We start from the raw sequence: 22,614 nt of genomic DNA, 5'->3' as shown, positions 1-22,614 counted from the left end.
TACTTTGCAAGATATTGTTTGGAAGAATAACAAAACTCAAAGTGGTCTAATACCCTGGTTGGTTTGTAGAACAGTGACACTTCGAAAAACACAAGCCATCTAATATTTGCCTTTATCATTATTTCATAAAAGAAAAGAAAGTTTAACATTTCATGTGTGTGATTATCATCCCAGAATAAATGATGGAACTCAAGGATGGTTAGCCACTGAACACAGGGCAGGAATAAAACAGTAGGGGCTAGATGTAACCAGTCCCTAACACTTCAGCATTGAGAGTGAGGTAGCTCCAAGGAAAGAATACCTGGGAAACTTGGTGGAGTAGGTCTTCCATGTGCAACTTGGGACTAATCCCTAATTTTTGAGGGCCATTCCTTCCTTATGCAGCCATGGACCAATGAAAACTCTGTTGAAGTCCCTCTTTGAGGAATCAGCGTGCTGGACTGTGTGTCCTCCTTCTAAAGGCACTGCTGTCTTTGCTTAGGAGAGCATCATCACACGTCACTGTGAACCAAGGGCTCCACCTCATCCTGGGTGAGTCTGGGGGCTGTGTTTTCCAGGCTCAGAATAAAGGTGGTTTGTCAAATTCTTTGGACCAGTGACAGAATGCTATAATGAGAAGCTATCCTAAAACACTGAATGCTGTGGCTGCTGTGTGATGGGCTGTGGGATACAGAATTGAGGGTGCACAGTGAGATTTAGGGTTCTATCTTTCTTTCTCTGAGTGGCAACTTAAAACACAATTTTAAGGCAAGAATTGGAAAAAGTAGAAATTCAAAAAGGGAAAACAGACACGGTGCCCTGAAGAAGCTAGGCTATGTTTTGTAATAAGACACCTTGACTGCACATAGCTCACCTTTCCCGCAGTGAGAAGAAACAACAAAACTCCCTGGACACCACCACACTCGCTTTCCATGGCGCCAGCATGCGGGCCTGCCCACCATGGACTCCGGCCACTCGTGAGACAGCGCTCCCTGCTGTGTCACAGCACTCCCTCCCCGTGTCACAGAGAATGCTAGCTTCTTCCACTCAGCACCGGCTGCTTACTGTGTAGAAGTATGTCCTTAAATGTAGCCTCACTTACTTCTTAATTTTGTTCATTATTCCACCTTCATTGTTCTTGATGTCATGGACCATCTTTTGAAGCTGCCTACAAGAAACAAAAATAAACATAAACTATTAATAACCAGGCTGATTTTTTAGTATATATGATGCTAAGGAAGCACTAGGTTGATTTTTAAAAAAAAAAATCTTATTAGTCTGTAAGGCAAGGAAAAAGAGAGAATCTTTCATCTGCTGGTTCACTCCCCAAATGACCACAGCTGTAGACAAGTGGCCCACCAGGTGGTTCTGGGAGTTAAATGTGAGAAGCTGGGGGGCTACTGGGCCACAGTTGTGTGGGTCCCACTTCCCACACATCTGATTGACTAGGTCTGGAATGGGGTTAGAGAATTTGCATTGTTTTCTCAAGACTTGTTTATTTTATTGGAAGGGCAGAATTACAGAGAAAGAAGGAGAGAAAGAAAGAGAGAGCGATCTTCCATTTGCTGGTTCATTCCCCAGATGGCCACAACCGTTGGAGTTGGGCCAATCTGAAGCCAGAAGTTTCTTCCAGGTCTTCCATATGGGTGCAGGGACCCAAGGACTTGAGCCATCCTCCACTGCTTTCCCAAGTCATTAGCAGATAGGTGAATCAGAAGTGGAGCAGCCAGGAATCAAACCAGCATCTATATGGGATGCTGACGCCACAGGCTGACGCTTAGCCTGTCATGCTATGGCACCAGGCCCTGAGAATTTGCATTTTTAATAGGTTCCCAGGAGTTATTGACCCTATGGTCTGGGGAATACCATTTGAGATAAACTTTGATAAATCGGGCACTTTGCATTATAAGCCTTTTAGTTAGGCTCAAGTAAAGCAAACACATACCTTCTTGGGAAAAGCTAACATTTTCTTAACCTAAGTGCTAAGTTTTAGGAAAAAAAAAAAGGCTGAGTGATCTGTCTGCCAGCAGCATTTGGGCCTGCACTTCATTAGACTATTGCTTCTTTATGAGGCTCTTGGCTTCCTTGTGTGGATTTACATGATCACATGTCTATGTTTGGTAATTTTTTATAGTCCTAAGCTTTCTTTGTGAGTCATGGTTTACAAAATTGCAGGGTGGAGATGATGGGACCACAGCAGAATGTGCACCTTATACTGCACAACAAAGCCAACAGAACTGGACCCACTTTGAGCACAAGGCCACTGGCTGGGCTGCCTCGCCATTTCTCATGTGTTGCTCTGTAGCTGTCTAACACAGGATGCCATCGTATCAGCTCCCAGCACAGCCGCAGCCCTGTGGGCGGGAGGTAGGCTGTCCATACTGTCACTCTTCTGCAGAGGCGCCAATCTGAAAACAAGACGTGAGGAGAATGGGACGTTGCAGGCGGGCCTTGAGCTTGTCTTTACGGTTGTGGGTCCCTGGCACAAGCAGGCTGCTAGAAAGCATTGTGTAGTGCAGGGGAGAGCTGGCACCAGAAAAAGTCTACAGCTGGGAGCCAAGCAGTGGTGACCCCGGGAGGGCCTGGGACACTGGGTGTAGCAAATACAAAAGACCCTCTGTGCTATACTTCCTGTCTCTAGATAATGCTCAAACATACATCTGTCTCTGTTGGCATAGTGGGGAGTGAGGGAGGGCCTTTGGCCAAAGGTGGAAGAAGCCCAAGAAATCCAGGATTGTAGAGGATGCCATCTGTACCACAGGAGGGGAAGTGGCCTAGAGTAAGTGCAACACGGATCTGAGGGCAAACCAGAGCCAGGGTGGATCCCAGGTTTCGGACACCCAGAATGCCAGGATGGGGAAAGCTGTTCAGAGAGGGACAGGCTCCTGGAATTTCAATGGCAACAAGTAGTGACATTTTTTCTTTGCTATTTTGGAATTGTAAGTTTAGTGGCTGGTCATGTCTGTTACACAGCATTTGATTTTATTTCTGATTTCAAAGGTAAACAAAAGCTCAATGAAATAAGCCAATCTCAAAACATTGTGTGATTCCAACTACAGAAAATTATGGAAGAGGCAAAACTATAGAGACAGGAAGGAGATCAGAAGCTTCCACAGCTTTGGCAGGAAGGAGAGAAGCACGAATCGGTGTGTGTCAAGACACACATAGGATTGTCTAAGGGATGGAAACTACCTGGTATGACACTGCAGCGGGAGGGAGGGCCCTGAACTACATGTGCACTGGAGCAAAATGTGGAAGTGCAAAGGCAGTTACTCTTAATTCCAGCCCTGATCATTTTTTAAAATTTTATGTTTGATGTTTATATAGTTGGTCAGGATTGAAGATCAGGGGAGAGTGGGTGAGACTATTATTTATATATTTTCTTCTTCCCGTGTATGGGGAAGATGGGGATACAAGAGGAGAAACCATGCCCAGCCTCCCAGTCACCACATTACCGGGGTGATGGGGAACTGTCACCCAATGTCATCCCAGAGGCCCCATTGTGGAGCATTTTCTGAGGGTTCTGTGCATGTGGTTTCCATAGTTCTGAGATGCTGCTATCACTGCTCCACAGATGTGAAAATCCTTCCAAGGTCAATTGGCTGTCATAGTCCACCTCAGAGTCTCCATTGGCCCAGAAAATCTCTGTCAAGCTTCCCTGGAGCAGTTAATCAGTTTGTTCTGCCCTCCATCCTTAGCAAACCAGTGGGTGCTAAGGCTCAGCCCAGCCCTGTCCAACTCGGTCCTTATGTACCACAGAGAGAGCTGTAGCCCAGTCAGAGTGACTCCCAATGATCCCCACATGGGCTGGCCCCCAGCTCTGATTCCTGTGCCTGCCAGCATGTGCAGTGGACTGGTCTGGTCTGCCCATATCCCAGTGACATCTCGTATATATAGTTGGGCACTGAAGCCTAACTCAACCCAACTGACTACACCCTCCAGCACATACTCATGCCAACAGGTGCCATCGCCTGTCCAGTCAGGCCTGCCCCTAGTCCTGGTTCTCATGGTCACCAGTGGGAGTTGCAGCCCATCAGAGAGGAGCCCACTATCTCTCCACTGGACCCATTCCCTACCCTGGATATTGCACTCTCCAGGTAGTTCTGCAGTCCAGTTTAAGAGAACTTGCCCCTAGTTCCAGCACTTACCAGCTGATGTTGTGGCAAAGGCTTTATTCTGGCTCATGCCTGTACCAGTGGATATAATCGAATACCTCAGTTTGGCTCTGTCCCTAACCCTGTTCACATGAAGGCCAACAGGTGTGGTAGCCCTCCCCAGCTTGGTCTGTCCCAGTTCCAGCTCTCATGCTTGCCAGTTTGAGCACTGGCCCAGCAGTGGAGTCCTTGTTACTCCCCTACTAGGCTCACCCTGCCCATCCCTGCCCTGGTCTGGCATGTGCTGGTAGGTGCTACAGCCCAGTCTGGTGTGGTCCATCTCACCTTGGTATTTACCGGAAAATGTTGTAACCTGGCCTGGCCTAGTCTGTCCCTGTTCCAGCTTTGCACTGGCTGGAGCTACTGCCCAGGCAGCCCTCAGTCCTGGTCCTAATGTGACTCAGTCTGACCTGCACCCCTTCCTGGTTCTCAGATCTGCCAGTCAGTGTTATGAACTAGCCCAGCCTGGCCCATTCACGTACCTGAACCACATTTATAAAGGCAGGTACTGTAACCTGGTCTGCTCTGGGCTGCTCCTTGCTTTGGTTCTTGAGCCCTGACAAAGGAGTTCCCGAAGCTCCATCAGATATCCTCCCAGTGGCAGATCTCATACACACTGGTGGGTCCTTGGCCTGGGCTGACTTAGTTCGCCTCCTGTCCTGACATGAACAGTAGCCTTGCCCAGCTTAGCCCTGACTATTAACACAAACCTTTTCATGCTTTGCTTCCCAGGTGGAAGAGGCACAGCTTTCACAGATTTAAGAGCAATCACCCTCAGCAGTTTGGAGCCTGCTTTCTCTGCCTCACAGATCTGGGATATTTTCCCAAGTGGGCAACACCCTGGGGCTTTCTCTCCACCTTTCCTCCCTCTGCAGTGACTCTGACAGGTGGACATGGGTGGCAGGAAGTCCTGGACATCAATCTCTCTGAGCTCCAGGGAGGCAGGAAGAAACAGCAGAGCAGGGAAGACAAGTGCTGTGAGCATCAGCGCTGAATGCTGGGTGAGCTGCGAGTCTGGAATTGGGAGGCCAGGGAGGCAGGCCACAGCCTGAGGTTTCCTCCCATACCTCCAGACACAGTCTCACCAGGTTGCCATGCAAAACAATGCTTTTAGAGTATAATCTAAGGATTGCCTGGATATGCAGAAATTCCGATTACTAGTTCCCAATCCTACCAGTGGAATAAAGATCCCAGGTGGGACCCAGCAATCTGCGTTGGAACAAACTTCCCAAAACTGGTGACTGGAGGTACACAGAAGGTTGAGTTTTATTTTTAAAAGTACTAAGACAGGATTAGGACTAATTTCTCCCACTAGGCCAGGCTTCATTCCAAAGAGCCAAAGAGGAGACTTGCTAGCCTCCAGAGCTGTCTCTTAGAAGGACAATCAAGTTAGAGAAGCAAGCTTGACTGGCTACAGATGAGAATCACATGGGGCATTTTGAATTGAATCCTGACACCCAGGCCTCACCCCAAGCCACTTAAACCAGAATCACTTTGTTCTTCAGTGATTTCCCACGTAGGTCACTGGCAGTGTTGTTGGAATGGAGCTTGCACATGGCCCGAAGAAAGTCTTCTGGCCAAGAATTAACAGGGGCAGAAAGATCCCAGAGACTCTGATGGACCTTCAGAGGGGCCATGTTGGCTATAAACAGCCCCAGCAACATCATGGGACAGGACAAGTTTAGGATTGGTGGTGCTGATGATCCTCGAAGTCGAGAGGGTAGAGGGAAAGTGGTCCAAGGTGTGTTGGCCAGATCACCAAAGCACAGTCTGGGAAGATTTGCCCTTTATAAAATGCCTTTCCAGTAATTTTTATTAAATATTGTATGACTTGGAAGATGGTATCATCTGTAAGAAACTCATACTTGCTGCTTAGAAGAGAAAGGAAACGAGAACACCTTAGTCCACTCGTGGAAGACCATGGAAAGGTAAGCCTTGATGTCCTCTTTCCACCAGCATTGTTGCAGCAAAGACTGAATGCAAAGCAATACTAGTCAGAGGAAATCCCTCTTTTGTCAGGATTGAGAAATGGATTAAAGAGGATCTGCAGTGAAAATGACTCCTTGCGACAGAACACCTAAATCCTTCCTTCTTCAAGCCCTGCAGCTTAACCTTGGGTCCACTTCTTGAGTTACATCCTTTCAGAATCTGTAGGACTGGCCCCTCTTTTTGAGCCAAGATCAAGCCTAAATCTTGTCCTTTATACCAGGGAATGTATTCTCTGCAGGGCTGAGCTCAGCTCATGATTCTAAAACTCAGATTTCAACATCCCACTTCCTTCTGCAGCTTCCAAGAGCCTGCTGAATCAAGCCTCGCTTTTTACCATGGCTGACAGTTATTCAGTCTCATCCTCTGATATTACATAATCCTAGGAACTACCTATGTGAATATCTTAGAACACTAATGCTCATACAACTTGCCTGGTATCTCCTGGTATCATGTTTATGGACTAGACACCTCCCCAGTGTTTGCCTCTGAACACATGGGAGCAAGAGGGAGCAGGCATTTGGGTTAGTGCATAGGATCTCTGTGTCCTATGTAGGAAGACCTAAATAGGATATAGAACGATGTAGGATATCCTATGTAGGAAGGCCTGAGTTTGATGCTCAGTACCAGCACCTGAATCTAGCTTTCTTCCACCTCAAATCCTGGGAGGCTCTAGTGCTAGCTCAAATAGTTAGGTTCCTGCTTTCCACATGGGAGACTGGATTGGGTTCCTGGTTCCCAGCTTTGGCCTGGTCCAGTTCCAACTACTGTGGACATTTTGAGGAGTGAGTCTGCAGATGGAAAATCTCTGTCTATTTGCCTTATAAAAGAAACAGGTAATCTTTGAGGAAAAAACACAACCAGTCTTAATTATGTTTATTATGAATTGATTTAAAATAAGTTTTTAATTTTTTCAAAAAATAAATGGAAAGAAAATGATTTTTTAAAAACCTAGTTATTTTTATGGGAAAGGCAGAAATACAGAGAGAAGGAAATACAGAGAGAAAGATCTTCCATTTGCTTGTTCACTCCCCAAGTGACCACAATGGCCAGAGCTGAGTGATCCAAAGCCAGGAGCCAGGAACCTCTTTTGGTTCTCCCACATGAGTGCAGGGTCCCAAGGCTTTGGGCCGTCCGCTACTGGTTTTCCAGTCCACAAGCAGGGATCTGGATGGGAAGTAGAGCAGCCAGGAGATGAACCAGCACCCATATGGGATCCTGGGACATGCAAGATGAGGATTTAGCCACAAGACTATCACACTGAGCCCCAATAAGTTGATTTTTAAAAATCTTAATGATCATCATTATGTTTCATATTTAATGATTTAATATTATGAACTTTGGATTTCTTTTTATAAACCTATTTATCATTTTATAGTATATTTTTGTTATTAATTTTTATTTGAAAATTTTACTAATTTTTTAAACTATGTGAACAGGAGAGAGAGAGGAGAGAGAGGCAGAAAGCGATCATCCATCTGTTGGTTCACTCCCCAAATGCCCACCACAGTTGAGACTGTGCCAGTCCAAAGCAGGATCCTGGACCTCCATCCAGGTCTTCTACATGATGGCAGTGACCCAACTGCTTCACTCAGCACCTGCTGCCTCCCAGGCTTTGCATCAGAATGAAGGTGAGTCAGAAGCTGAGTGTGCACTTGAATATAGCCACTTCAATGCACGTGTCCCATATGGCATCTTCACTGCTGCACCAAATGTCCACCTTGTTATTCAATTTCAACACAGGTGTATTTCAACTGCTGATTTAAAAGAAGGAGAAGAAGAAGAAGAAAATGGGGCTTGAAATCTGCCATCCTTGGATCTTCAGATTTGAGATTCCTTTGCTCTTTGATGCATAATTTCTTATCACTAGTCAGTTTAAAAGAGTGGAACGGCATTAAATAGTGGGGGCAAAGTGAATAGACCCAGAAGTGAAACTGTCTGGGATGCCTGAGGCCTAATGAGACTGAGAATGGCAGGAATTTGAGGTGTTGCCTCAAAGAAGAGGTTAGATGGACAGGGACAGACAAAGGCCTTGTTAGTCAGGTCTTGGGTCTGGGCGAGGCCTGTTTTAGCCCATGATAACGAGAGAGCATGAGGAGTGTCCACACGGCTTGGTGTAGGTTCAGGCTGTGGCATGGGGCACAGGGCAGAATGATAACTCACGTAGGGCCCACAATGGGCCAGGAAGCAGAGACACACTGGAGCTGGGCTGGCCAACTGTGGCTTTTCTTAGACAACTCTCGGGAGAACAAACAAGCAGCCCCTAAGAACTCTCCTCTGATGCACAGGACCTCCCACTAGGCCCCACCTCCCTCAGGTTCATACCAGAGCTGGAGGGACCAAGTTCCCCACTTGTGACCTTGTGGGGACACACAAACCATTTCCAAACCAGCAAGAACTGGTCCTGTCTTTTTTTTTTTTTTTTTAGATGTTAAAATCTTGTTCAGCCTGCATTTCTTTGTGCTCATTTTGACTTTAAAAATCTTGTATCAGAGGAACAAGCATATGGCTTACTGACTAAGATACGTGCACCTCATATGAGAATGCTTGGACTCAAGTCCGGGATGTGGTTCCAAGCTTTCTGTTCCCACAGATGTAGACCCTGGGAGGGAGCAGTGATGGCTTAAGTGACTGGATTTCTGTTACCCATGTGGGAGACCTGGACTGTGTTTCTAGATTCTGACTTTGACCTTGGCTCTGCTCCAGCTGTTGGCAGGCATTTGGGGTATGAACCAGCAGTTGGGCATGCAAACACTTTCTCTCTCTTTTGACAGTTTTGTTGCTTGTACACAGCAGACCTCCAGGGCCCAGCTTCCCCTCTCTGCCCTTTCCACAGCCTTGCCCAGTCTGGCTCTGCTTGCTCATGTCTACTTCCTCCTGTTTGGCCTTCCTGTGGCATCTGTAATGTTATATTTAGACTTGTAGACTCAACACCCAAGGCTCCCTCCTTCTGGAGAGTGGACCCACAGCAAGGTTGGCACAGAAGTCTGGACAGTCCCATCCACCATGGGATAAGCCACCCAAGGCCAAGTTCTCACTCTGTACTGCGTTTCACAGATGCAGATGTGAAGGCCCAAAAAGGTTGTAAACCACAGAGCTTGTAAATCCAGACCCAGGTCTGCCTGTGATTACGGTGGTTACAGATATCTGGAAGTAAAAGAAACTTCAGGACCTCCTTTTCTATCCAGGGAGCAAACTAAGTTCCAGGAACATTTTGCCATTATCCCACGGTTAGTTTAGTTAGGGACCCCAGTGTTTTTTTTTTTTTTTTCAATCATGCCCTATTCTTTCCTTTTCCACACTTGCCACTCCCCAAGTCTCCTGTTGGAGGGAAAGCTTTTTCCGGGTAGGAAGTTGCTATCCACCTCTCAGCCACAGGCCAGAGTGGTGGCGCTCAGTCCTGGAGAGTCAACAGTAAACAAAGCAGTGCTGACTGAGCTGGTGCTGGGGGCCAGGCCTTTTGCCTGCGTGAGCTCATTTAACCCTCACGACGACTCTGCGAGGCAGATCCTGTTATTATCCCCAGTTTTCTAACATCTTCCACAGGAGTCATCCTCTTAGCCAGCTCTCAGTGTACAGTTCGGTGGAGTTACAAGTTCACCTTGGGGTGGCTGTTTCCTGTTCACAGATGAGCACTCCTGGCTCAGGAGCTTGAATCACTGGCTGATCCTACAGAGCTGGGAGCCACCGTCAGGTCCAGAGCCCGTGTGCCCTTATTTCACTGTTGTCCCAGACCACAGTAGGTGACAAATGTCACCCCCTCCGTTTCCCTCTGGACACTTTCTTCTCTGTTGTGGACATGGCAGCTAGTCCCTCCTCCAGCCCAGTATATGCCCTGAGACTGGTTCTCCCCTTCAGACTTTGCTAGAGGAGAACACGGGGTCTTGGGAGAAGCAGAGAGGAAAGATAAAGGCACAGATGACAGGGATGAGAGACAGAGAGGGAACAGTGTACACAGGCAGCAAGAGGGACTGTGGTGGAACTGCTCTGGGGAAACATGCTCACAAATGGGGTGACTGAGCAGAGCAGTTGGCTGGAGCCCACACCTCTGTGTATCTTTCCCCAACACCCTGAACAGAAAGGTCACCTGACAGTCCTGGAGTGGAGGGTCTTGCCCACTGCCACACTGGCATCTCACAGCATGGTAACTTGTTACTAACCACCTAGGACATGCAGAAAGTCATTGGCAAGTTTCTTCAAGTTCCCACTTCCTACTTCCATGATTCTTTTTCTTACTGAGATCTACAAATAGTTTGTGGTAGTCTGGCTTGTATGAATTGCTGAGCTGCTTAGAAGTAGATGACTGCTGGGGCCTTCCCAGGGGTAAAGGTATAGCACCCTTGATCTTTCACAAAATTCTGCTCATTTACTCTGTTAGAGGTGACTAGGTGTGTAGCAAGATACAGGATTGCAGGCTGCTGAGAAAGAAAGATGTTAAGCTGACCTTGCTTTACAAGATAACCAGAAAGGGGTGGGTGTCCAATGCAGCAGGTAGGTTCCAAAGAGTTCACACTGGAGTGGTTGGTTCCTCTCCCAGGTATGGCTCCTGATTCTGGCTTCTGCTGACTCTGGGAGGCAACAGGGATGGCTCAAGGCACTGGATTGCTGATAGCCCTTTAGTGTGTTGTCAGCTCCTGGCTCCAGTGGATGGACGTGTGTGTGTGTGTGTGTGTGTGTGTGTGTGTGTGTGTGTGTGTGTGGTTTTTCCTCCCAGAAAGAAGTTCTCAGAGGACTTACTTGCCACTTGATGTGACAGAAGTGGTCACAGCCTTTGCCCTCCCTGATTTCATGGTCCAAGAGCTGGGGTTGGGTCCCTGGGGATGCAGCACTTCCCTTCCTCTCAGCATGCAGGGTTTACTGGTCCTTTTCATCCGCCCACCCAGGACCTGGGTTAACAGAAGCTTTTTTTTTAATGAAACTACCAAGGCAGACCTCCCCAAAGGTAGAGGCTGCTGGGTGCGCAAGAGCCCCCGTGGTCTCTTATTTAGCCCCATCGCTAAGTCTGACTGCAATGGGCTCACTATTCTTCACAGGTGCTTGACTGAAATCTTGATGGGTGTACGCACATTTTCTCCTCCCCTAGCAAAAAGTACCAAGCAGAACCCATGTCTGTAAACAGTCAGCTGCCGATAATTTTGTAAAAGGAAGTGACAGATAAATTATCCTAACCATACCAGCAAATCCAGTAAAGATAACCCTGGAACAGGAGTATGTTCGAAGACTTTGTGTCCTCTGACACAATGACTCCATGGCTGGAGCACAAAGAACCTGACTGAGGCTCATCCTCTACCCTGTAGCACCAATATCCCATATGGGTGCCAATTCGTGTCCCTGCTGCTGCACTTCTGATCTAGCTCTCTGATTATGGCCTGAAAAAGCAGTAGAGGATGGCTCAAGTTCTTGGGACCTTGCACCCATGTGGGAGACCTGGAAGAGAGGCTCCTGGCTCTCAGCTTGGAGCAGCTCAGCTCTGGTCATTGCAGCCATTTTGGGGATGAACCAACAGATGGAAGGTATTCTCTCTCTGTAAAATCTACCTTTCAAAAAACAAGAAAGCAAACAAAAACCTTGCTGTGCCTGCAAGGGGTGATAGCGTATAGACACCTAATTGTCTGGGCATCCATTTCTGCAGAACAAAGTGCAGATGTATTTTCAGGAAGAGTGATTGTTGAGGGATGGTATTTCCCGTTTAACTGGACAAGTGTGATTCAGTTAAACTCTTTTTCCTAGACTTTGAATTTATTTGTTTATTTTTAATATGAATCTTTTTAATATTTATTTGTTTATTTGGAGAACAGAATTACAGAGAGAGACACAGAATTACAGAGAGAGGGAGAGATACCCATCTGTTGGCTCACACCCCAAAAGATCGCATTGGCCAGGCCAGGGCTGTGCCAGATCAAAGCCGGAAGCCTTCCTGGAATTTTAGTTTCAAAAGATATTGGGAATATTTTATGTATAAGGGTTGAGATGAAAGGTACTGTTGTCATCCTTCAAAAATACCAGAAAATGTTTCTCAATAATACATTTAAAGAAAACTTTGAAACAACATATAATTTTCTAAAAATATGATCGAAAACACTGATTTTTGAATATACTGATTCATGGTAAATACTTTCATTGTCAGTATTTTATCATGGCTAGACATATGTAATCTGGATTTGTCATTTAAACTTAGTGGTATTTTCTATCTCCAAGATTTCATCCCTGCAAAAGGAAACCTATGTTCACGTTATTTATAATTGAATGTTTGTTTTAATGTGAATTTTAAGGTGTTCAAACAAATGCTTTTGCTTTGGTCACATTAAGAATTGTTGAGGGCCCGGTATGGTAGCCTAGCGGCCAAAGTCCTTGCCTTGCATGTGCTGGGATGCCCTTTCTTGCTTTGGAGTACAGTATTGAGTTCACACACTCAATGTGCTTGAAAAATAGTGCTCCCACTGCAACTTTTCACACTTGGAATCCAGTGAGGTTGTAAAGGGAAAAAACCACACACACACGCACACACACCCCACAGCAGCAGCAGCACAGAGGAGGGCATTTTGGTCTATGGTTGAACTCACATTCCCTTATCCTCTGCTCAAGTTCCCAGGGATACAGCTTCACCAGGGAACTCTGTCAACTGGGGTGATCCCCCAGCTCCTTTCCCTCCTTATCACCACTTTTGGGAATTATACTCTATTGGTTCAGCTGACAGCTCTTGATGAACCCTTCTGTGCGGCAGGTAGACACAAATGCAGAGACAGTATTTAAGCCTATCAGCTTCATTCCAGAGTTTACATTCTTTCCATCAAACCACCCTCCAGAGGTGCTTCTGAAATTACATTGCACTAGGGTAGCACACTATGCAAGCCCAGCATGAAATTACACTGAGCTAATGCAGCACACTCAGTCTGTATGCAAGCCCAGCTCTGTGCTTTGTAATTATAGCTCATCCTCATGACAAGAACTATTGTGGGGGCATTCTTTGAAAAGTATATAGCAGTATGATACCAAATAGGCCTGAGTTGGCACGGAAGTCAGGTTCAGGCCTGGAATCTTGGAGTAACCTGAAACACTGACAGTGTGGATTCTATAGAACTTCGTGGGATTTATTAATAGTAATTTGTCTGCCTTTTAGTTAAAAAAAAAGTCTAGGAAATATATGCAAGCAGACTAAGCTTGGTGATTGCATTGGCTGGTCAATTACACAGAGAGAGGAAAATGCGAGGGTGTGTCTACTCCCCTCCCTCCTTGTAGGCAAACATGGAGGTGGGGCTCTAGGGTCAGCTCTGTTGGTGAGAGCTGGAACCAGTGGCTTTGCTGCTGTGGGCCTCAGCTTTCCTACCTGACACCTAAGGAGGCTGGAGAGGCAATGACTTCTCAGGTTCTTTCGAGATGGGACTCCATGTTTCACTGACACATGTGTGTCTACATATTTCAGGGCAAGCTGCCACAGTTCAGGGAACTGTTGACCAGCATTGGGGTACAAGTGAAAAATGAAAATGCAGGGACTCTTGTTCAAAACTGTTAAGAATTCTGGGACCACTACAACAACAGAGCATTAAGCCAAGCACTGGACCATGGAGACGTGAGCAGCTGTATGGCCACCCTCCCTCCTGGGGAAGCTCGGTGGTCTCTGCTGCATGTGGCAAGGGATGGACTGTGGAATGGATCCAAGGCCCCTGGCTTACCTCCTGGGAGATAAGGATGCTTCTAGGTAATGAGGAATGTAATTGGTCAATGGAGAAGGTAGTGTAGAAGGGAGATACCATGTGTTCTTCATGCTGCTTCCTTGCCTTGAGTTTGAACTAAGCACTGACACAACTATGTTAGACCAAGGAAAATGGTCATTTAGAGGGCCTGGAGTCCTAAATGGTGCTGAAAAGAGTTGAGAAAATATCAAAACAAAACAAAAAAATCATCCTGAAGGTGTGGCTACTGGTGGACTCACTTTCAGAATGGAGGAGAAGGTGAGAGAAACTCTTTGGGGAGTAGAGAACTCTCAGCTGTGGAGCTGGGAGGGTGGAAGTGAAGGAGGACAGGTTTGGTCATGTTCAGGTGGAGAACAGGGATGGGAAACCGAGTGAGTCAGCATTAAGGTGGAGGGTTGACACACAGCCAAGAGTGTAACTTCCTAAAATGGAGTTTCCCCTGCAGGCCAGGCCATCCAGCCTCGAGTGCCACTAGTGCAGTCAGAAAGTTGCTGCCCTACAACAGTACTGGGGAGCCCTGAGATCATGAGGGGCCCAGAGCATAGTAGCCAGTCATACCCCAGTAGGCACTCAGATGCGGGCTGGGATTCCACCCTATCAACAGGTGGGACCCATTTCTGGAACAGCAGATGTGTCATCCTTTTACCTTCTAATCACATGCTTGGTTGCTACAGGCCAAGAAGCCCAATAATAACACAGAATGACAAAACTAAAGCTTTCCCTGAGAGCCTAAATGTCCATAACCGATAGAATAAATGGGAATCAGCAATGCCATTGTAAAGAAGCAGAGTGGCCCAAAATCTGTGAGATTTTAGAGGGACCAGATGGAATTTAATCACAATTCCAGTAGCAGAGGGGCAACCTCTATGTTTGCTGTGCTTCAGAAACAGAGCATAGGTTGAGTGGCCAAGTCTCTTGATGAGACTGTCCCTATAGTGGGCAAGAGAATTGCAGCCCTGTTAACTTAGAGGCAGAGTCTAGGATCCCGCATGAATGAATTCAACAGTCAACAGCTCCACAACAGCCTGGAGCTCTTACATCTACTTCTCCATCGTTATCCATAACACACACACAGGAGAGCCACAGAACCTATTTTCTGAGCTCTGGATGAGGATAGGAGGGAAGATGGTGAATTGCTTCATAGTAGAGCTGGAATAGATTCTTTAAAAGAAAGATTATACCTTCTAAACTCACCCATCAGTTTCAAAAACTATGCACCACTGTCTCAGGAACACTGTCCTGGCTGTTGGGAGAACTGTTGCCTATCTATGCTGTGTGGCCACTGACTGAGAAGATGTCAAAAGACGGACCAATACAGATCCCCTCCCCTCCTCTCCTAGGTTTGTCTTTTATACAATGTACCAGGTTATGGTATCAGGGCAACTCATTCTGCTCCAGGACTTGTCCAGCTTTATCCAGAATTTGGCCATTGGATCGAACTTACAAGTCATGGATTTCTTTGAGTATCTACCCATTGATGTGACACAAGAAGGCTCAGATAGGCAGTTCCCAGAAATGGGAAGCCAGACTACCTGGGGTGCCTATCTTGTCTGCCATTGGATGCTGTGCCTCTCGTTTGCAGCACCCTGCTCTGCTTGTCCCTCCACTACAATGGAGTCAGAGCCATTAATGGAAGAGGCAGAGACAGCAAACAAGCACTCACCTGAGTGGGCTTGACATACTGGTTGTTGGGTTTGCTTTTTTATTTACCTGTTGTACTGACCAAATGGCAAATACTATTCTGTGTACTTCAGCCTACACAGTCTTAGTGATCCTTACAATAAGCCTGTAAGGAAGATATCTTTAGTTTCATTAGACAGTTGATTAAATTAAAGCTTAAACAGATTGAAGGACTTCTTCAGGACTCACAATTAATAGTTGGTAGCTAGAGTCAGCCCTCTGGACTCCAATTATATTGACACTATATATATTCATAGATATTTCCTTTGGGCCATGGAATACAATGGTATCTATAGAAGACATTATATATAGAGAGACCATAATACATATACATATATTATGGTATATATTATTATATATTATATTATTTTATATATTATGGTATATATAATCTATATATTTGGCTTATATTATATTATATTATATCATATTATATTATATATATTATGGTCTCTAATATAGCAGCAGAGCTGAAAGGGGCCTGAGGAATTGCAGAGTCCAAGTTCATCTTATAGATGGGCATGCAGGAGAGATGAGGACCCAGGCAGGCTGATGTGGCAGAAATGGAGACAAAAAGGCAAATAATGCAAGTTTCCCAGAGGAAAAATTGGGCGTGGTAGGTGAGTGGGTGTAAGGGAGTTGAAGAGAGAAGGATGAGTCAGAGTTAAGGGTTGTGATACTACTGACTGAAACAGAGAGAAAGAGAGCGAAAAAGAAAGATCTGGTGGTGGAAAGGACAGAAGGAGGTGAAATTATTCCGAAGACTTGGAAAGTCAAGGGATTGGGAACCCCAATTGGAAATTCCAAGACCTGAGAAGAGAAAGCACATCCTAGCACTTGTCAAATGACATTCCTGGGAAGTGAGACCCAGAAACCCAAGAAAGGGCTCTGTCCTGCTCCACAGTCTTAGATGAAGACAGACAAGGGATGTTTGCTACACCTGCACCCCACACAAAGCTAAATGTCACAGCTGTCAGAATCAATAGATGTGATCATCAAAATAGCCAGAAAGAAGAAGTGAAACTAATAAACAACTTATCAAAGATGAGTGTAAAGTCCTTTGTTTACAAACAGAAAAGCAATTGCACAATTCCAGAGTTATAATATCTGTAAATGCTAATTTAAAATCCATTAATTACAATGTGCCAGGATCATGTTGTCACATGGTTTTCACCTGTCAATAGCAAGCTATTTAACACACTATCCTTGTGACATTGATACTGTAGTGATCCACTTTATCTTACAGGTGAATAGGACCAATGAGTTTAAATAAATTTGCCTTGAATCAGACAAACATTGGTTTGTCTGACTGAAAAATCAATGATTCTTTAACAAGTAAGGTAATATTGGAAATTGGTAATTTGCACACACTTGTGGCAAAGACCTTTTCTATTTATAAAAATTAGTGGGTATGTGCATGTGCTCCAGAAATAAAAATAGAGGGCAAGTCAATTAGGAAATTAAAACTGACTTTTAAAATTAATTTAAATAGAATGTGGGAAGAATGTTTTCAGTGAATATTGAAATGATCTCAGTAATATTGAATGTGAATTTTGAAATGCTCACCCCTAAGTGTGCAATTTTCATGATTATAGGACTGTTCATAATGCAAGGGTTGAGAATCTAGCTCTCTGATATCATTCCATTATCAAAGCAAGGGAAAAGCACAGCTAAGAACAGGGGAGCCTATGAACTACCAACATAGAAGCCTACTTCACATAGTGGTGCCACATGGGGCAAAAAAGTGAGAATCATCTCACATACCTCTGTGGTCACCAAGGAAGCCACCTTCTTTGTCTCAATTCTACACAGAAACTCTCAGGGTCATTACCCATATCCAGCTGTGACCATCTCCTTCATTTTGAGAAGGCCTGTCTTCCTTTCCTTAGTTGAAACTGTTCATCATTCCTTCAGCATCCAGGATCAGGGCATTCCTTCCTACTCGAAGAATTTGAGCAAATTCCCATGTAAGACTGGCTAAGCTCAAGAATACCAACAGAGCTCTCTAATTATGCTGTCTTCAAGTGTTAAATAATTGCCTAGGTAGGCAACTCTTTGAATTGACATTAACCAATAAGGGAAGAGGACACAGCTCATGGGGTGAGGGGTTGAATACCTTGCCACCTTGCCATTCCTCCTATTTACAGAAAAGATTTAAGATGAAGTTTTATATCTATTTGTTTGAAATCTCACTTCTTTGAAAAGTTACACGTCAACAGTGCACATGCTACTTAAACAGGTCATTCTGTAAAGACAATTATATAACCACGTGGAGAAAGAGAAGTTACTTTAAGCAGCTGAGTGTTGTGTATGATATCCACAATATAATTTTGGTTTTCTTCCCTATAATCTATGGTTGTCCATTGCCTCTCAACAACTCTGTGATCAAGCTGGACTTTGTTCCCGGAGAGAGGAATCATAAAATAATTTACACTCTATTGCTTTTAGTTAGAGTCCCATCTGGGTTTCCTGGAATAAGTTCTAGGTTTACAATAGCTTTAGTTTAAAGAATGTATCTGTTAAGGGCCTTAGGAATTCTCTTTTTCATTTGAGAGAAGTCCTGCATCCATTCCTTGTTTGTTTCCTTGCCATGTGTCACCTGCTTCTCTTTCCTTTCTCACTGTGGCACCCAGGCAGAGATCTGTAACTCTAGATGCTGCAGTTAGTCAAGCTTTCCTCACCTGGCTTACACTAATACCCCTGCTTCTAGGCTCCCTTCTCCTCCAATCTGTCCTGTGCATTTCTCTTAAACCAGTAGGTCTAACAACATAGCCTGCTGGCCTGCTACCATGGTTGCTCACTGTCCCTTGTGAGTGGGTCTCACTCTACACAGCCACAAAAACCGATCAGGCTCTAGGTCCCACATAGTCCACTCTACAGCCCCTGTGTGCAGAAAAACTCTCCTCCTGCCCCACAGCTGGACCACATTGCTGTCTCACTTTGAGTGTCAACTTCTGCCTTCCTTCCTCCCAGCACACAGCACATCTTTCACTCTTCTTATTGGCCTTGCCTCTCAAAGCCCAGCTCTTGAAGCATGTCCTCCAGGAATGCTCTCCCAGTCTCCCTAGTTCTTTCTTGCACCTATTGAGTCAATCGCCATGTCCGTTGTGTTGCCTCCCTCCTCCATGTCCTCCTAAGGGTGTAGCAGCTACAAGACTGACTGAGACACATCCTCATCTCCATCAGTGCTCACCGTGCTGTTCACTCAACACCATGCCTCGAAATGGCTGACAGCAACCGCTGCTGATGCCACACCAGTAGCTCATTTCAACCTGCCTCTGAAACAACATCTATAGCCCACTTATTTGTCTTAATGCACTACATAACAACTCTCAGTCACTATCCATCTCAACTGTGTCTACCTCCATGATTTCAAGAGTTCTTTCCTTCCTTCCACCAGTATTCTGGCTTGTACATGGTTGCCCTCTGCCACGTCCAAGTTATTTTTTCTTCATTTTCAACCCCAAGATGCCCATTTTCCATTTCCTAATTAGTTGTGACTACCAGTCGGCTACAGATCATCATGTGGTGAAAAACTGGTGAAGTTAGCTGGAATATCAAACACTCCTGGAACAGTTAAAATGTCCCATCTCCAAAATCCATGATGTCATTATGATGAAGCAAAGAAAATAAACTTCAAAAATTAAAATTTGGGAAGTCGCTTTTTCCCGCAGCTGCTTGACTCATGCCCTTCTGGTTTATTCTAAGTGGCTTTTTATAAGTAATTGTTACAGTGATCTGAGGGCATTGGGAAGACAAATACGAGGACCCTGCTACACTGTTAGATACTTGTAAAATACAGAAATAAAACTATCCTTAAAATTAAATAGTAACAATAAAATAAGCATGCATGCAGTGTAGAGTAATGTTCCTTTGGAAAAGTTTCAATCCAAGGCCTTGCCTTTTTTCCTTCTTTTTTTTTTTTTTTTTTAAATCTCCGTAGAGCTTTCTACTTCATTCTAAGCTTGGTGCAAGCCAGCTAGGGGAGGCTCACTGTTCCTACGCATTTCTTTAGAAACTCAGGCCACTTCTGTGTACCAATTGCCACCCGTTTCCTTGGAACTGGTCAAGTATTCCAGGAATTCAACATTGCTGAAATACAGCAAGAGTGGGATAAAAAAACAAAAGTAGAGGAAGAGAAGAGTAAGTGTTTGGTGGGGGGAAATCTTACCTCAACTTCTGACTGGCAGGGACAGTGATTTTATTGAGCTTGTCCATTGTTCCCGGTAACTCTAAGAGACTCGTCACATCCAGCGGGAGCCTGAGCAGTTGCTGGCGCCCTGAGGGCTCAGCACGGCAAAGCCTCTGTCCCAGGCTGCGTCACAGGAGCCCGATCTCTGAGCGCACGGGCTGCTGGCAAAACCCCGCTCCCAGGAGAAGTAAAACTTGCCTGAGCGCCTAATCAAGTTTCTACACAGTCATGTGATCTGGGGAGCCAGCCGGTTTGACCGATTACTTCATGCTGTGTAAACTTTAATAGTGAAACCTACTGGGCACACAATTGCTTTCTGTCCTCTTCCTGTCATAATCAGCTTTGCAGAAGCTAATCGGGATGAGTTTCTGGCTGCTCACTCTTCCTGCTTATCCCAAGCCTGTATGAGCCTTGCTTTCCACAGGTGCTGCTGCTGTCACCAGCCATGTCCTGGGCCGGAAAGAAGGCAGAATGATCCAGTCTGTTCCAATGTCTCTAAGGAAGATCTGCCCCTTTGCAATAGAACCCAGGAGCTTTTCCACTCACAGAACCTTTCCTTGAAAATGGCATTTTCCATTCTGTTCCTTTACACACACATACACACACACACACACACACATACTCCACCGACTCGGTTTTCATTAAATACGAGGGTGGCAGTGACACAGTTGATAACAGTTTGCTCAGAGAGTTACAGTCCTTCTATTCCCAGAGAGCTACTTTAAAAAGGCTGGGCAAACTGGACAAGGTCATTTCGGGGGAGGTCCCAGGGATCCTTGGCAAAGAGGAAATGACCTCTTTCAGAAGACACGTGGCCCCCTTCTCTGCTGGTAGATGCAGAGGTACCTTGCTGATAGCCAGATGTTTCCAAACAAAACCAAAAGTTCCCAGGGAACACATTTCACAGCTTCCTAACCATGCGATGCTCACATCAGGCAGAAGGACCTACCCCTCCCTGCTTTTGTCCCTCCTGTCCCGGTCCATTGCTTATTCCATTCCCCTCCTCCAACCCCCATCAGACCTAATGACAAGCCACATCTAGAGGTATCCAGAGCACAGAGATGTAGGATGAGGTCTGAGGAGGGAACAGCAGCTGCAGGGACAGGTTCCATCCAGAGGTGGACACTTCCTCCTACCTGGTCAGAACAGCACTGGTGTATCTGCCTCACAGGGAGCAGAAGACATATTAGGATCAAAAAGAAGAAAATTATCAGGTGCTGCCTTCAAAGCTAGCCTTGCTTCCCAACAGCCAGTGGGCATGTTAGCGCCTCTTGTGAGGGAAGGTGCATGGTTCTCACGGCCAAGGAGGGAGAAAAATCCTCTACCAAGCCTGCAGGATCCACAAAGCACAAGGCGGAAGGCTTCCCTGCCACTCCCTCCACAGACCCAAGGTCTGGCTGCAGACCGAGGGAGAAGCAGACAACTGATGAGGAAGAGGCAGTGGTGACAGCATGGCAGTGGCAGTGGTGGAACTCCTGGGTGAATTCTTGCCCTCCTCCTCTTCCCAGCACCTCTTCTTTGTGTAGACAGAGATTCGGTGTTGCTCCAGGCCACCCTGACTATTTGCGTTCACACAGTGCCTGAGAATTTCTGGTCTGACCAGATGTTCAGGAGCAGAATCTTCAGGGTCCCTGAAGGTGGGACCATTGTTTGGCCTGACCAGCAAATTGTCCTAAGAAAAGCCCCAGGGCTTGCCTCCTGCGGCCTTTCACAGCCTTTATTTCCCCCAGGCTGACAGCTCAGTTTTCTGGCAGTGCATCCTCAAGGAGACTTAGACTCCGGTCCTTTCTCTTTCTCAGTTCCTAAGCAGAACACACAGGTAGGCGGGAATGGTGCAAACAAAGCTGAGGAAAACCAGGCTTCTGGGCTGGGAGGAGAACAATCTGCTCTCTCCATCTGAGGCACTGCACAGGGCACCTCATGTGCCACTTGACTTTTCTCTCCACCAACAACTCTGCTCTGCACCTGGCAACTTACTCCCCAGAGAAAAAGACACGGGCAAGGGCTCTACTTCTGCTTTTTCTTTTTACAGCCACTCGTCTTTCTTCTTTTTACTGTATTTAGTCTGACATGATAAAAATGAGAGTCTGCTTTTCCAGGTTGGACATGTGTGGTAGCCTCATGTTCCAGGGCCAACGTACCCAAGAGGGTCAGCACAAGGATGGAAGGTGACAACAGCAAGCCTTCGCAGGTGACCTGTGACAGGAATGAGGCCACACAGCGAGGTTCCACAGTGCACACTACAGCAACGTACCACTATGGGCACTCAGGCACAACCCACATGAAACAGTGCACATGGAAATTAATCAGTCACTAGACTAACGTGAGAACTGACAATCCCAAACTTTAAAAAATGTGTGAGGTCTACATCTATGTTGATGATAAAGGCATTAGCTGTAATCACTGTGGAAACAGTTTGCTATTATCTAATAAGTTTGATGACATATGTAGCTAAGACCGAGCTTTACAGATGTTGCAGAGCACTGCTAATTGTGTGCACCTACATCATGTGCAGAAGTTTTCCCAGAAGTGCTGTATCTAACAGGTGGGGGAAAACAGCCCTAGATATTGTATTACAGATATAAAATATATATAACAAATTAAAAATATATATGACAGATAAAAGTTCTATGTATTACATAACAGATATAAAAACAGCTACCAATTAATAGGAGAGCAAAGAAGTGAATTGTGGAGTAGTTACAAGATGGAGTACTATCCAAAAGTGAAAATGAATGAATGCCAACTGCAGCAGCAATGGATTAACGGCAAAGGAAATCTGAAGGCAAGCTAAAGAGGTAGATACAGCACACCCATATTTATTTAAAAATTAAAGACACATAAAACTAAAGAGCATATTATTGAGATGCATGCTAAAATCAGGGAAGGAAATGATAAGTGCAAAATTTAGGGGAATGATTACCAGGGA

At 45.6% G+C, this 22,614-nt stretch overlaps 1 protein-coding gene across 5 annotated transcripts in view; it reads right to left on the bottom strand.

The window, feature by feature from the left end:
- Positions 1-19,858, bottom strand: part of BLNK (B cell linker) — a 57,240-nt gene extending 37,382 nt beyond the window's left edge. For all 5 annotated transcript variants that reach the window (XM_040992396.1, XM_040992394.1, XM_040992397.1 and 2 more), the window contains exons 1-2: positions 19,665-19,858; positions 1,082-1,147 (exon numbers count right to left, since the gene is read on the bottom strand). In XM_040992396.1, coding sequence (XP_040848330.1) covers positions 1,082-1,147; positions 19,665-19,711 — 113 coding nt within the window. In that variant the 5' untranslated portion in view covers positions 19,712-19,858. The remainder of the gene's footprint in view (positions 1-1,081; positions 1,148-19,664) is intronic.
- Between the last annotated feature and the right edge of the window lie 2,756 nt (positions 19,859-22,614).

This window comes from Ochotona curzoniae, unplaced genomic scaffold (assembly GCF_017591425.1).
Source record: "Ochotona curzoniae isolate NIBS_2020 unplaced genomic scaffold, NIBS_Ocur_1.0 contig_66, whole genome shotgun sequence".
NCBI classification, from domain to species: Eukaryota; Metazoa; Chordata; class Mammalia; order Lagomorpha; family Ochotonidae; genus Ochotona; species Ochotona curzoniae.
The sequence above is the reverse complement of the archived record's forward strand: the minus strand, read 5'-3'. Positions and strand labels throughout refer to the sequence as shown.